Source organism: Pseudochaenichthys georgianus, chromosome 6, assembly GCF_902827115.2.
Source record: "Pseudochaenichthys georgianus chromosome 6, fPseGeo1.2, whole genome shotgun sequence".
NCBI lineage: Eukaryota > Metazoa > Chordata > Actinopteri > Perciformes > Channichthyidae > Pseudochaenichthys > Pseudochaenichthys georgianus.
Genome location: NC_047508.1, coordinates 31,595,557 through 31,611,186, shown reverse-complemented (window position 1 = coordinate 31,611,186; position 15,630 = coordinate 31,595,557). Strand labels below are relative to the sequence as shown.

General features: G+C 41.8%; 1 protein-coding gene across 1 annotated transcript; it reads left to right on the top strand.

Moving 5' to 3' along the window:
- The first annotated feature begins 2,393 nt into the window (after positions 1 to 2,393).
- LOC117447897 (DNA-binding protein RFX7) lies at positions 2,394 to 15,233 on the top strand. Its single transcript, XM_071203541.1, has 10 exons — positions 2,394 to 2,784; positions 5,027 to 5,060; positions 6,329 to 6,415; positions 6,874 to 6,911; positions 7,004 to 7,126; positions 7,210 to 7,329; positions 7,797 to 7,878; positions 7,965 to 8,172; positions 8,710 to 9,005; positions 9,102 to 15,233. The coding sequence occupies exons 1-10, from the start codon at positions 2,657 to 2,659 to the stop codon at positions 12,459 to 12,461; spliced, it is 4,476 nt and encodes a 1,491-aa protein (XP_071059642.1). The 5' UTR covers positions 2,394 to 2,656; the 3' UTR covers positions 12,462 to 15,233.
- The last annotated feature ends 397 nt before the right edge of the window (positions 15,234 to 15,630 follow it).

Genomic DNA, 15,630 nt, shown 5'->3' with positions numbered 1-15,630 from the left:
CATAGTAACGTAAAAAATAGATGCAGTTCAACAGCATAACAACAATAAATGAACTGTTTACATTCCACCACAGATGTTATGTTTGTATACCTTGATGATGCTCACTGCACAGGACAAACAGAAAAGCAGTCACATAATGTGCTAAGAGACATTTAATAAACAACTTCACATCCTGCAAACAAACAGAAGCTCTATAGCAACATTTTGTATTATTCCCTCTTCTTCCTGTTATTCTTATCTTAATAGCCACTTACATGTCTATAAATGTCTTTCCCGTATGTGCGTGCAATGCATGTGCGTGTGTGCGTCTACTGCTGTCTTGCATTATGTTTCATGTGCATGGTGTCAGTGGAGCAGTGGAGTAACATTACATTTTTCCATCAACAGAGGGCAGCACAAAATAAATTATGATGAAAGAATGTATTTAGGTCTTGTTTTTCTTGACCTGGTGGATTCATTCCTCTCACATTCCACATTTATATTTCCAAGAAGGCGATATAAAAACATGACTGATTATAAATAGGTTAGACGCAGTAGTTAAAAGCAAATTAACTGTACATGCGTGTAATGTATGTAATTATACGGCAGGTTTAGGACATAAGTGAACGTTTTATTTATATCTGCTACTCAAAGTCCCAACCTAATTCATCATCCCAGGTTATTGTTTTACCGCCAGCTGTGTCTCAGACTTCCACAGAGGAATAAATAGTAAGCTGTGTGATGAGCAAAGACAAATATTGGAAGATGTGTTTGGTGTTTTTGCATTTCCTCACCAAAAGACTGATCACATTATCAGTCGATAGAAACATATTAGCAGATGTTTTGATTGATACCCGTGCTGGTAAATGACCGGTTTATGTATACAGTCTACGGTTTATTTGTTGAGGTGATATCATCCTGGCTGTTTACCCGTCATTGTCACTATCTGATCAAAATGCTTCCTGCAGCAGCGCCCATGCAGGCTGACAGCGGAATCGCAGCGCACAGACCAGCGTCAAGTTACAGGAAAACACCGCATGAAAAACTAACATACATTTCAGGATTTTAAAATTAAAACGACAGCACAATACTTTGAGAGTGCATCTATTTAACAAACAAATTCTGATTTCATGCCAGTTCATAGGAGGTGAAAATATGTTTTCAATTAGACTACCAGTGGAAATTAAGTTGTATGGGGTCTTACGTTTACAGTGTTTTTAGAAAAGTTGTAATCAGTTTTTTATTATCCCCAAGGAAAGACTTAAACAAGTTAAAAATACTTTAACAATGGAAGATGTATCCATCACATGAATAATGCACGTCAATTATTCTCTTATCAACTCTCTGAATGTAAATGTCGAATTATTTTAAAATGGATTTAAACATTTTGGAATTGTTCTCAAGGAGTCCTATTTATGTTACCAGGGTCCTCACTGTTAGAAAATAGGCTATATTTTCGCAGTTCAACATTTCAAAACAACAAAGAAGATCGATGCTATATCCATTTTTAATGATGTAGCCTATATCTGCTATGCATGTCTAACATTTAAGCCTGCAAATGTAAGGTTGAAATCAAAGAGTATAAAATCGTCTTGAACTGTAAGTGGGTGATTTCTAGAAAAAACATTTCCATAAAACACACAGGCCTGCGTTGGACTTTTGATCCAGGGAGTGTAACATAAAACCATTTAAAATATATTACTAAGTGACACATTATGGAATGTTGAGCTGTGGAGCATAGGAGCATGATAACCTATAGTATTAGGCCGTTTCTCAATCTCGAGGAAACTGGCTTCCAAGCCAATATTTCAAGGATGCTACATCATCGAGTGCTGCCGAAGGACTGTTCCAATCTCCAGCATACTTGGAATTCCACCGAGGCCGCGTCCTTGGTTTGGGGGTAATTTCGAGGCTGCACATGGGTAGACTTCGCGTTCTTAAAATCCCCACAATGCTTTGCGCACGGACCAATTTCAAAAACCCTTGCGGAGAATGGCTGAACCGACGCACCGTCGCGTAGAACATGTGTTGGTAAATATGTTACTTTGTTACATTTGTTTGTTATCACCAAACACGTGTTCCGTGAAAGTAAAGCAAGTTCATAATTAGATAGACATCGTGAGGTATTTATTTTCGGTACAGTTTATGTTGAAACCGTTAGAGAGTGGCACACTTGTTAGTCTGTTCCATTCTTCTTCGTTTTCCGAAGCCGTGGCTTGGAAGCATACTGGGTTCGTTTCTGAAGGAAGTGACTTGGAAGTACGCGACTACCAAACCAGCATCCTCGCGATTGAGAAACGGCCCTAGATACATCATACTATGGCACATTTCATGCTTTTACTTCGAAGGCCAAATCCCTGTTTACTTCCGGTCTCCTCCGCCCTGCCTGTGTGTGACTTGACGCAGCTCGTCTAGCTGCTGCTGGCTGCTGCAGGCGTGCTATTTGCGGCAGCGGAGAGAGACCTCTGCGAAATGCCTTTTGTATTCCCGGGTGCTTTTTTTGGTTTTAATTTAGTGTTTCTTAAGGGTGATATCCCAGTGTGTGTAGCCATGCTGTGCGGTGGATTCAGCGGGCTGTCCTAGCTGCCTGAGCTGCTCCAGCAGCGGAGGGTCCGGTGCAGCACAGCCGGGGATGAGGCCTACTTGTTAAAGCTCCCCCACCAACCCCTCCATCGCGATGGCTGATGATCAACAACAACCTGGTCTGAAGCCTGCCTCGGGATTAGGCTCTCTTCCAGCGCTGGTGCCAGGACTCCAGGGGCCCGAGGCTAACGCGTTACAGTTCAAAATAAAGAATTCCATTTGGTAAGGATGCATTTTATCCTCCTGCAACCACACTGTCCTTTTTTCGATAGCAGTAGCCTCATAATTAGCGTATCTAGCTGTGGAGAGGCAGGGAGTCTGTGCTGCACAAAGCGGCTGCAAATAACACCAGTGATCCCGTGCTAACCCAGGATATTTAACGGGAAATACGAGAACAGCGAGGGATGATGCACATATGCAAACTGTTTATGCATTAATAACATGTTAAAATATGGGTATTTGCAGCAGTAGTAGCTGTAATCATTAGCATCGAGCCATAGGAGGCCATGTGATGGATGAAACCAAGCCCACCGCTGGTGCTGATGAGCAGGATGACAGGTGTCAAACCAGAGGCAGACCCACACTCATTTATTGCTGATAATAACACAACACACTGCTGGTAATACTGCAGTTTTTACACGTTGAGGTTCTGGAGTGGCTTGGGGTTTATTTACACCTCAGTTTGATTTTCCATCATCCTGCAGTAAATTGTGATTTAAATCAACTCAATTAACTTGACATTTTATTATCTATATCTACTCAGGTGTTATAACGTTTTGTTCTGTGGCTTTGGGAAGAGTGTAAACCTCATTCACATTTGCCTACTTTATAAATGTAATTTAAAATGAATTACATGTTATTACCAATTAAGACACAATGTACTTAACTGGAACCTTTAATATAGATGATTTAAAAGGAAAGATGTGACCATTTTAAAAACAAAGTGCTGTTATAGTCTTTACCTTTTTCATCTTCTTACTCATTTACCCATTATGACAAAGTGATAACATGCCTTTAGAATGTTTTTGTTTTTTTCAAAAGTATTTTTAACATTTCTAAAAATGAAATTGCTCATTCAGATAAAGTATTTGCTACACCTGCTTTATTGTTGAGATATTGACAAATGCGTCTGAAATGCCTTTTCCACTATTCTAAACTCCTATAACGATATGGTGCAGTATTGCTGTCCAGTTCCAAAAACATTTTATTTAGTCCAAATTTGAATTTAATATGTATGGAATATGCTTAATGGTGGCCTTAAATCACAGAAGTTCCTTTTTTGACAGAAGTCACATTTAATAAAGCTTCATAATGAAAACAATGACGGCTGAGTTGAATTTAGCAGCTGCATTTTCAGGGTCCTGGTATCGTGCATGCTGGCTCAACACTGCTCAACATGCTGACACTGTCACAGCTTACTACGATTCCTTAATAGAGCACCTGGGCTTTTACTATCATAGTGAGTCCTAATGTGTAATGTGGACAACAAAAGTAGTGTCCAAAAGCAATTGACTGCATTTAAAGATGCATAAATTACAATTGCAACTGCCAACAAATTATGAAAATCTCACTCTATAATAAACTAAAGGGTAGTAGTGGATGAGTATACAACCTATAACTTCATTGCTTTTTTCCTTTGTCACATTTCAAATGACTTGGCAAGGTAAAAACGTTCAAACTGGCCAGCAAGCATCACTGGCTAGTGGCTAACATAACTAATTATAATAAAGCAGAGGGATATTAACAGCATGATGGTGTGGCGGTGCTCCTTTTGCAAAATAAACTTGTCAAAAGGAAGAAAGAAAGCAGACAAATACAAAAAGGACCTTGACGTAAACCTTCTCCAGAGTGCACACAAACACAGAGAGGGTGCTGAGGTGAAGGTTTACAGTTCAACTCGACAGCAACCCAAAACAGTCAGCCAAGGTGGCTTTGGGAATGTTTCTAAATGTCCTTGAATGGCCCAGTTTAAGCCTAATAAACATCTCTGGAGAATCTTGCAGATGGCAGTTCCCACACTACCCACTGAGAAACCACCGGAAAGAAGAGTTGAGACTGGAGTTTTTGCCAAAGTTGATTATTTTAAGAGTCTTAATTATCATACAAATGATATATTTATAATTTGTATAAATATGTCCGACACTCTGATAGATGTTTCCACTGTTTTGATGTGCCATATATATTTATCTTTATTTCAATTTCTTTACGGCATGGTGATGCAGCAGATTTTACAGCACGTCAAGTTGTATATTATAGTTAAGCGTATTTATTTGTATTAAAAGAAAAACAGTGTTGGATGGAAAATTATAAAAACTCTTTTTGTTTCGTATCAAATGTATTAGAATAAAAGGGATAGGAAAAAACTAAATTAAATTAAATGAGGAAATCTTGCATGTATCAATGTTTTTAAGTCCAGGTCATATTTATTCACATTTCTGTCTTTTGCTCTCTTCTTTTATTATAGCAAATCTGTACAATCAAAAGTGGACAGCATATTGGTGAGTATCCACATAACATGAATTATTTAACTGGCAAATTATAGTTAATCACATTCATACATTGGAAATCCTTTAAAGGAAGTATTGTGTATAAAAAAAAACATGATTTTGTGTAATATTTGTTGATGTTTAGCCTTCAAAAAACATAATTTTGCACTACAGTCAAATACAAAAAAACTTTCCATTCGAAAAGTAAAGCCCAGCAATCAAATGGCACCATAAATTACAGTTATCCAGAAAAATGCTCGGCTGATAACGTCCAAAAAATAAGGACAGACAATCAAAGCTTATTTAAAAAAACTAAACTAAATGTAAGCTTCAAATGTAGAAAACAAAAAAGCTTATTGTAATGGTACCTGTGATATACACATAGTGCTTGCATCGTGTGGCCGTTGGGTGGCTCCGTAATCTGTGTCATGTGATTTTGTAAATGAACATCTCATTATGTAAACCGAACCTCTGAGGTAGCCTTGGTTACCTTTTTATACGTTTCTGACGCCAGGTGTAAAGGTCAACTTAGAATATCCAAGAAAACCTTGAAGGGCATGGTGCCAAAAGACCCAACAGCTAAGAAGCACTAATTCACTCTATGCTTGTAGCAATGGGCTTTAGTAACTAGCGTTTTCATTCAGCGCTCATTGGCTGACGGCTCTCACCTCATTCATTCAAGTATTGGTTCCCATAGCAACAAAGAGGCAAATAGAAAAGTAAAGAGGTAAGATGAGTCCATTCTTAGAAACCAATTGAAAAGCAATTTTCAATTGGGGGGGATCAATAGTAGGAAGGTGGAGTGTAACTCTAAACTTTTTAGCGTTTAAAAATAGGTGCTAAATTCTGAGTCGTTAACATTTTTGGACAATGCATAAAAATACATTTATCTTAAGAAGGGATGAGATGCTATATGGCAGATTATAGCTAAAAGCTATTTTCCATCAAACATTCAACACATATTAAAACATTTCTTAGTGTCCATCACACTAACAACTAAAACACATCCAATCACAGATGTATTACATATAAGTACTAACACATTTAATACAACTATAATGTTACAATTAATTCAAACTAACATCTAACATCACCAGCTGTGAATAGGTTACAATTAGAAATCTTGGATTAAATTTAACATTTTAAGTCTTTGGATCACCTTATTTCTCCATTCTCTATCCATATTGCATATCGCTATTTATTTAATCAGTTTGGGAAACAATTTTTACTTAGTTTTATATGAATAAGCATTTTCCTTCTGTGGTTATTTCATTATACAGCAAGATGTTGAGAAGTTTACAGACATCGAAAAACTCTACCTCTACCTGAAGTTGCCTTCTGGTCCCAGCAGTGGCAATGATAAAAGGTATGGCACACACACACACACACACGAACATACGAACATACACACACACACACACACACACACACACACACACACACACACACACACACACACACACACACACACACACACACACACGCTTTACTTTTCTAGTTTTTCACTTTCCTTTTTTTGTCTCACATACATACATTAAGGCTGCTTTGTTATGGTTCTCATTACATTATTGGCACTGTTGTCTCATTGCTTGTTACTATCTACTGGGTGGGGAACATTTGAATATTTTTCACATTTATGGGGGGTTTCTGTAATTGGTGAGCTTTTTTTGTACGAAATTATCATTCATTTTTCGGCTGTATGATTAATTATCATGTTGAAGCAATCCACTGATTTCTGTAGACTTTTGCTATACCTAGCTGTATGTGTTTCATTTGTTTCCCCATATCTATTCATCACCCCAACCCCCAAATTCTGCCCATTTGGACTGAGAATGAGAGGGGGTCCTCCACTCCTGGATTATGGTATTAAAGTTTCTGTATTAACAAGAAATGATGCGTACAAATGGAGGACACTGCCTCACTAGATTTATTTTTTCTTTCTGTAACAATTTCAGTGATCAGAGTTCCATGTCGTCAAGCCGTACTCAACAGATGTATGCATTCAACTGGATACGGAATCACCTAGAAGAGCACCCGGAGACTTCCCTCCCTAAGCAAGAGGTGTACGATGAATACAAGTGAGTGTGTGGGAAACGAAAAAAGAACGAATATCAATATGTATTTCACCTTTCATTTTATGGAGGATGCTCTTCTCTTGCAGGAGCTATTGTGACAATCTCGGCTACAACCCACTGAGTGCAGCAGACTTTGGAAAGATCATGAAGAATGTCTTTCCTAACATGAAGGCACGCCGACTGGGCATGAGGGGCAAATCCAAATATCCTTTAATTTAGATGAACCGGTTAACAAAGTCTTCCGATGTCCGATCACTTTATTCTGCCTTCATAGTCTTCCAATTGTCAGCAACTAAGTTGATGCTGTTTGTTTGTTGTAGGCATGTAGTGGCGGCAAGATTTGAAGAGGAGAATGTATTTCCGTTTGAACTTTTGAATAAGAAAAATTAAGGTTATAAGCTTTCTCTCAGCTGAATTGATGGCACATATCGTCCACATACATTTTAAAATTCTAGATTTAGATAAACTCTTTTTACCCATTTACAATTGTGTTTATGGCCTTGATCGGTAAATAAAGGCTATTGCCTGAGGGCTATAGAGGTCTTCTTGCTCAGACCTGGAAGATTTGAGCAATATAGACTAGACGCAAAATCTAATTTGTCCAGAAAAACCAGCCTATAATTTACATTTCTTTATCATTTTATGATGTTTCACCTTAACTCCTTCTCACATACTGTTATAGCGGGTTAAGGAAGAAAGCTTTTGTTCACATGCCCTCCTTACCCAACCTGGATCTGCAGAAATCTGGTGATGGGGTAAGTAACACAAAAAACCTACAGTAAAATCTAGTTTGACTTGTAAAAAGGCCTGATTGTCATCCACCTGCTGCTCTCTCCCTTAGTGTGAGCTGATGGAGCCTTCGGGACAGTCTCCGAGCGCTGAGGATGAAATGAGATCTGCAGCCTGCGGACTGGTGTGTGAGTGGGCCCAAAAGGTCCTGAGTCGTCAGTTTGACCACGTGGACGACCTGGCCCGCTTCCTGCTCAATAGCCACTACATTGGTACTAAGTCCATGGCTGCACTCACTGTTATGACCGGAACTCCCACAGGTAAAATGCCCTCTGGTCTGCTGGTGGTGGGACTGTGTGTTGTTTGTGTGCACTGTACAGCATTTGTTGTTTACATTTTCATTTATGTGCCTTATATTTATCATTATTGGATATCGTGTTTTACGGCGCCTGGATTTTCACTTATTTCTGTGCAAGGTGTTGAATTAATTGTTGAATTCGAGAAAATGTTTTGTCAAACTGACTACATTGTGGCCAAAGCACTCACAACAGTCAGATCTTGGCTTTAATGCAATCAAGCACAAACCAAAAGTAGCTTAAAATCCAAAAAGACAATTCTCTCACACTTCCTCAAAAGGAGCGGAATCGGAAATGATGTATTTTGTCAATACTTACGAATCTCTCGTATTAGGTACTTGTCAATATGTAAGGAAGATTTTCTATGATAAAAGGGGTTCTAGTTTTCAAACACTTGATAATATGCCGCAGAGTACTTTGGTTGCTTATATTGTATTTGGCACTGCAAATCTTATGTGTTTTGCTCTCAATGACAGTGTATTTTTTTTCTACTCTTGACAGGAATGAAGACGCCAACTCCATCCTCTGCGTTTGTGCCGACAGCTGAGACGAACTCTTTCCAGCCCCAGGTGAAGACCCTGCCCTCTCCCTCTATTGATGCAAAGCAGCAACTGCAGCGCAAAATCCAGAAGAAGCAGCAGGAGCAGAAGCTCCACTCACCTCTGCCCAGCGAGGCCCAGATGAAGAGGACGGAGGCCAGCACCCCCGGCCCCATAATGTCTTGTGGCAGCCCCGCTCTGCTGTCTCCTCAGCCCACCATCGGCATCGTGGTGGCAGCTGTCCCCAGCCCAGTCACGGTATGCAGCTTACATTTCTTTCTCTATTTATGATCAGACATGTTATTGACAAATGGTCCTAAATGTTATTCTGTATTCTCCCTTTCCTTCTCCCAGGTACAGAGAGGCAGGCAGTTGATGACCTCACCCAGCCCTATCGGGACAGCAGAGGGGAAAGTGTTGCCTGTGAACTTCCAGGTTGTCACTCAGTCTCTTAAACAGTCCCCCAAACATCCCCAGAACATCTCCGCTAGTCCTGTGGGTGACCGGATGGCACGACACGGCACACGGTACGCACAAATCCTGCCCAAGCCCTCTGCCACCAGTGCCATCACGCTGCGCTCCCCCCCCACCCTGCTCATCACCAACAGCCCCATAAAAACTGTGATGCCAACACCTCACGTCAGCTCGGTGAACGTGGTGAAGATGACGGCCATCGCTCTGGCTCCCAGCAGCAGCAGCACAACAGGGCGTCCTGCCTCGGCGGGTGTGAATACAATCGCTGCTTTGGACGAGTCCATGCAGTTCCACGGTGCGTTCTCAACTGCCTCTCAGTCTAGTGCAATCAGACCCAATGCCGTAGTCGCCACCGCAATCCTCTCCACTGACACCAAAGTGACGTATGCAGCTGGAAATGACAATAACCACGGCCATGGCACAGAGAAAATGGCTTCTGGGGAGAGAATGGCTAAGTTCAGGGCCACCAGTGAGCCGAGCTTCCTGATTAAGTGTTCTCCGGGACCAGACAGAGGAGCAAGGGGGAAAAGTGACCACATGTCCACTTTCATCTCTGTATCTGCAGCTGGGACTCGGGACAGCAATAACAGTAACTGCCATGACAGTACTTTGTACCTGACTGTTGATAATCAGAACTCCTTTGGCTCCTCCGCTGTTACCCCCATGACAAAAGACCCCTGCCTAGATGCTAAGAGCCCCAGGAAGCGCACAGGCGGGGAGTCCCATGTGATCCCTGTGAAGAGGGTGTTTATCTCCCAGCAGCCACTCGCTATAATTGACAATCCCAAACCTGCTTCATTGAAGAGGATCCCCAGACCGGGAACTCCTGCCAGACCAGAGAGTGCCCCCTGCAAAGTGACTGTGAAACACACCTCCATCGGGCCCACACAGATCCTCGCACTCTCCGACTCGCCCATCACACACACGCAGGGCTCCCAGACTGTTGTCAAACCCCAGGCGTTGGTGTTGAAACGCGAAGAGCGTTCTCTCAGCACCGACACCAGCACGTCGGATCAGGCTTTGCTACGGCAGATCACTGGGGGCCCTCACGCTTTAGCAGCCAACTCAGGAGCACACGAAGCCTCTGTGATGAGCCACTTAAAGAGCACAATATGGGAGGAGGGACAGCTTGACGAGCTCCGGAAGCAGGCGTTTGCGCAGCAGATCCCAGCAGAACACAAACAAGCCCCCACTGACCAACTTTCCCTAATAGCTCAGCCCACCGAGGCCTCAAGTCAGCTCACCCTCACGCAGGAGATGGTCGACTTTGCAGGTTCTCAGCCCAACATGGACTACTTCCCGTTCAATGACGATGACATGACCCAGGACAGCATCGTGGAGGAGCTGGTCCAGATGGAGGAGCAGATGAAGCTGAAGGGTCTGTTTAACAGCTGCGTTGACGTGTCTTTACAAAGCCAGTCGGCCAGCAGTCAAGGCTCCATGCTTAATGCTCACCAGGCTGGCTCCACCTTCTTCCACTCGGTCCACAGCAGCACCACTCCGGTCCAAACTCCCACCCCAACACCGACCCCAACTCCCACCCCCACCTCGGAGATGACAATTGGGCACAGCATGACGAGAGAGAGCCCTTGCTCCCGCATGGCTCCCATCACCCCGGTGGATGGAGCCATGGGTCGCCATACTCCCATCAGCACACCGCTTTCCAACTGCAGCAGCGTCCCCCCAAGCCCAGTGGAGTGCAGGAACCCTTTTGCATTCACGCCTATTAACTCAAGTATCACAGGTTACCACGACGCCAGTATTGTCTCCAGCAGCCCTGTAAAGCCCATGCAGAGGCCGATGGCTACTCACCCTGACAAAGCCAAACTGGAATGGATCAACAACCGCTACAACAGCAACTCCACAGGTCCTTTGCCCAACCATAGCATTGGCATTCTGCCCAGCTACCAAGACCTTGTAGATGACCAGTTTCGTAAGCCTCATGCCTTTGCAATTCCCGGTCAGTCATTTCAGGCTCAGACGAGACAGGATGCTTCTCACTTTGGCCGTTTGACTCCTATTTCCCCAGTGCAGCAGCAGCAGCAACAGCAACAGCAACAGCAACAGCAGCAGCAGCAGCAGCAGCAGCAGCAGCAGCAGCAGCAGCAGCAGCAGCAGCAGCAGCAGCAGCAGCAGCAGCAGCAGCTGCTAACAGGTGTCACTACTCCCACCAAACAGGAGAGTTTTGCTGTGCCTGCACCGTTAGACAACAAAGCATCAACCTCATCCGCGTCTAGTACTTTCCGTTGCCGCAGTGTCAGCCCTGCAGTGCTACAGAGAAACTCTAGTGGCAACACGGGCCCTCAGACCTGCACCACAAATACAACCACCCGAACCGTGGTGTCACCCTTTAACTCGCCCATCACCGCCGAGGTGCTCAACATACTGTCCAACAGCCAGACGGTCAGCTCTGTCCACAGCATGGTCCAGCGTAGCCAATCTGTGCCCCTGAACATCATGATGCAGAGTGAGATGATGCCTGTTCAGGGGCAGAGTAACACCGCCAAAATCACCAATGTTCTCCTCAGCAAGATGGAGGCTGATGGGGACGATTCAGTCCGTGGCCTGGGTATAAACAACCTCCCCTCTAACTACACGGCCTGTATGAACCTCACACAGATCCTGGAGACCACCCCTGGCTTCTCTGGAGGAACGGCTCACCAGAATCAGCTGCCTGTTAGCTCCAGCCCTGCTGCCTTTGAGATGCAGCAGCATGGCTACCTCAACAGCGGCAGTGGGGAACAGGTGAGTTTCTCCACTGGGGACAGCCAAGCACAAGCGGGTCCTGGTGAGCAAGACCAGCAGCAGCAGCTCCAGGAGAATCCCGTGCAGACACAATCACAGCTCCTCCTCCAGAGCACACAGCAGCAGGAGGTGGAGGACGAGCAACAGCAGCTGGATTTCAACAACACTGTCAAGGACTTGTTGGGGCACGATGGCCTCAACCCCAGTTCCCAGTTGGTGGGTCAGGTAGCCTCCGAGCTCAACGCTGTGGCGTCTGACTTCTCAAATGACATGAGACTGACCTCAGATCTGTCCAGTAGCATCACTGACCTTAACACGTTGGACACCAACCTGCTGTTTGATCCCAATCAACAGCAGGAACAATATGAAGACTCAACACTGGAAGAACTGAAGAACGACCCGCTTTTTCAGCAGATATGCAGTGATACTGTGAACTCTGGTTTTGACTGGCTAGAAAGCAAAGACCAGCCAACTACAGTAGAGATGCTGGGCTAACGCTATCTTTTAATCTGTATTATTTCTGTTGTCTGTTTGGTGCGTATGTATTTTATCTGTTTTCAAACTATAGTTTGTTGGGATTTGTCTGGACTTTGCCATCCGTTCTGTTCAAAGTGCCAGGCTTACCAGAAAATCTCTCCTACTGCCCTTTGGTTTCTTCTCCCCTTTTTCATTTGTCACCCTGAGTTTCAGTACTCAGTACTTTTCTCTCTCTCTCATCTGAAATTAGAAATCGAAGCATTTCAAGTAAGAAGTGTGTGGGTGGCAGCATCCACTTACACATGGTATGGATATTAAGAGAAACATAATCTTCCATGTTATAACCAATCAATAATGCAATATTTGTATTTAACAGACACTTAATGAAAGAAAGAGATGGGTATGAAATTTGGCACAAAAGACCAAAAAACCTATGCTGTTGTATACTATTTTCAGTGTGTGCAGTTCAAGTTCAACCAAATGGAGACAATATCGGGATTGAAGTATATGCACATAATAGTTGTAGTACATTTGCCAGCCATATCGGAATATTAAAAAAGGGTAGCATCTCATGCTGCCAGGTGCTGAATTTATGACATATTCTTTATACTTTATCATATACCAAATCATTGGAAAACTAATTCACATCTGAGCATTGTCCGAGCGTGACATTTTCTTAAAGCCTATACTTCTTGTACTGTTTAATATCTTATAAAGGGAGTAGATGAATCAGTAGGGAGAAGATGGGAATTCAGGCCACTTTGTGGACAATACATCGAAAGGAATAAACAACTGGCTGCCTTATTCCCAAAGTCCAAGGCCTTATGCCACCTGTAGAGAGACTGTAAATAGTATAATGTTAAGAACATTCTGAACCATCCAGAGCTTCATCATATCAAGGCAGCTGTACTATTTCTTATTGTTTTTGTTTTTGCAGTGTTACAATATAGATGCGTATTGTATAGGCTAACGACTACACTGTGTGTGCCCTTATTATTAATGGATTTAGAGGAATTTGATACGCTGTCCATCAATCATGGCAGGCACACTTTCAGTCATGAGATTTGTTTGGCATGCTATACTCCCAGCTTGGATAAGAATATCAATGGTATGGAGAAGGCTTAGTTACGTAGAAAGCTAGAGGCTGACATTTATGTTTTGATGTCATCTTGGGATCAAGAGGAAATGAAATTATGTTTGTGGAGAATCCAGCCTTATTTCCATACCAAAGATGATCCATTTGAATAACATGAGATTATGACACATCGAGACACTCCTAGGAAACATTACCAACAATGAGAAACGGGGCGCCTCGGAGATATAAAAGAGTTGTATTGCATTTGAGGAAAAGGGTTAAGTTGCGTAAATCTTATGTACAGTATGTAAATTTGTGAAATGGTCGCTGTCCTATGTTTTATAGGTAACCATGGACCTGAAAGCATGTTGAAACCATCACTGCTAGCCAGGTAGGCTCTGTGATACAGTAGGATGCTTGCTTGAGTTTTTGGCTATTGTCAATGTTGTATAAGTCATGTTTAAGCTCCATCTGTAAATAGAATAGATACATAGAGATTTGATGTATCAAGACACTATATTATGGCCCTTATTCTAGCCAAGTATGTGCCATTCAAAAGAAAAAAAAGCTTAACAGATCTATAGTCGGCAAGATACTGTATGTTGTGTGTTACATTTCTGGCTCAATGTGTCGTAAAGTAATGCTGTCTGGTCTCGCTTGCTGATTTTCTTTTACTTTTTTTCTATTCAAAGATAATAGGTCTCTGCAGTTGCAGAAGTGATGTGTGCTTTGAGCAGGATTAATAGCATGGTATATTGAGAAAAAAAGTTGTGATACTGTTAGCTGGTTGCAAACATCTCTGTGACAGACATTGTGCTCAAAGCCTTTCAGCAGACACTGGAGAAAAAAAAACGATTACTCATGTTTCAAGAAACTTTGGAGGTTCACATTATTGCACTAAATTTTTATGACACGGCTTTGCCACATCTTTATGGACAAAGGTAATGATGGGTGCCCACAAAAAAGAAAAAAATATTTTTTATGACGAGATGAGTAGAGAAATTAACTGTCGGAAAATGACTAATTGTCTTGTAGCAAAATGTGCATTAATCTCAGTGAGATACACATTTCTTACTCATTTTCATACATGAGAATAAAAAGCATTGAGGGAAAAAAAATGTTAAACAACCTTTTAAAACCTACATGCGCATTATGTTGATAAATGATTGTACGCACGCATGTGTGATGACTTCTGTTGTACTTTGTATTATTGGTAACCACTGTCTTCTGTGATTTGGGCAGGTTCTGTTAACCAGACTGGCAGTGCTAGTTTCATGAGTTACATTATTTTGTTGTGTGCTGTTTACTCAGTTAATGTTGTTCTACATGTTACGTTGATGACTGTTTTCTGTTGATTTGACATATTCCTATTTTGCTAAATGCATTTGTGAAGAAACTTTTAATTCTTTCTTTAACAATAAGGCACTGATAATTGAATTTGAAAGAAGGAAATGCACCTCCTAATGAGTACAGGAGCTCCATCAAGCAGTGACTCTGATTCTTTACCTTTGAGTGACCCAGAACCAACTCTGTTTGACTATCTTGTCCATTTATACCGGTAGAAAAAAAACCTCCTCTGTGGTGTTGTCTGGTGTACTGCTTAATGTACAGTAGCTTGTTAATATTGCAAACGCGTTGTTTCTTTTTTCAATGGAAAGTACTCACTGGTGAGATTTTTAAAGTGGTTTTAAAAGCCAATAAACTTTTTTAAAGAATCTTCTTTGTTTTCATGTGCTCATGATTTTGTATTTTATTCCATTAAATAAAACTATGCTTCAAAGCATGAAGTAACTTCACAGGACTTAGTAGTTGTGGTATTTAAAGAATATTAATTATAAATATTTCAATTGGCTTATTTATTAGCTAAACAATTCTATATGAAATATCATTGCCGGTAATGTTATAATGTTTTTGAAAGATTTTAGATTTAAGGAAAGATACTTAGTATCTGTCTCCAATACAAACATTGCATGATAAAAACTAAGTTTTGATTGATCTGACCCCAGACATTATGGTATTGATTTTTGTCAAACTAATACTGATGTTTATTTGTTCTTGGGTAAACCCCACACACTTATAATATTTTAGTAGTCGAGTATCCAAACCTTTTCA

Coding starts and splice junctions, on each gene's coding strand:
- LOC117447897 (XM_071203541.1), top strand. CDS start 2,657: ATGGCTGATGATCAACAACAACCTGGTCTGAAGCCTGCCTCGGGATTA. Junction 7,879..7,964: donor TGCAGAAATCTGGTGATGGG/GTAAGTAACACA, acceptor TCTCTCCCTTAG/TGTGAGCTGATGGAGCCTTC. Junction 8,173..8,709: donor TATGACCGGAACTCCCACAG/GTAAAATGCCCT, acceptor TACTCTTGACAG/GAATGAAGACGCCAACTCCA.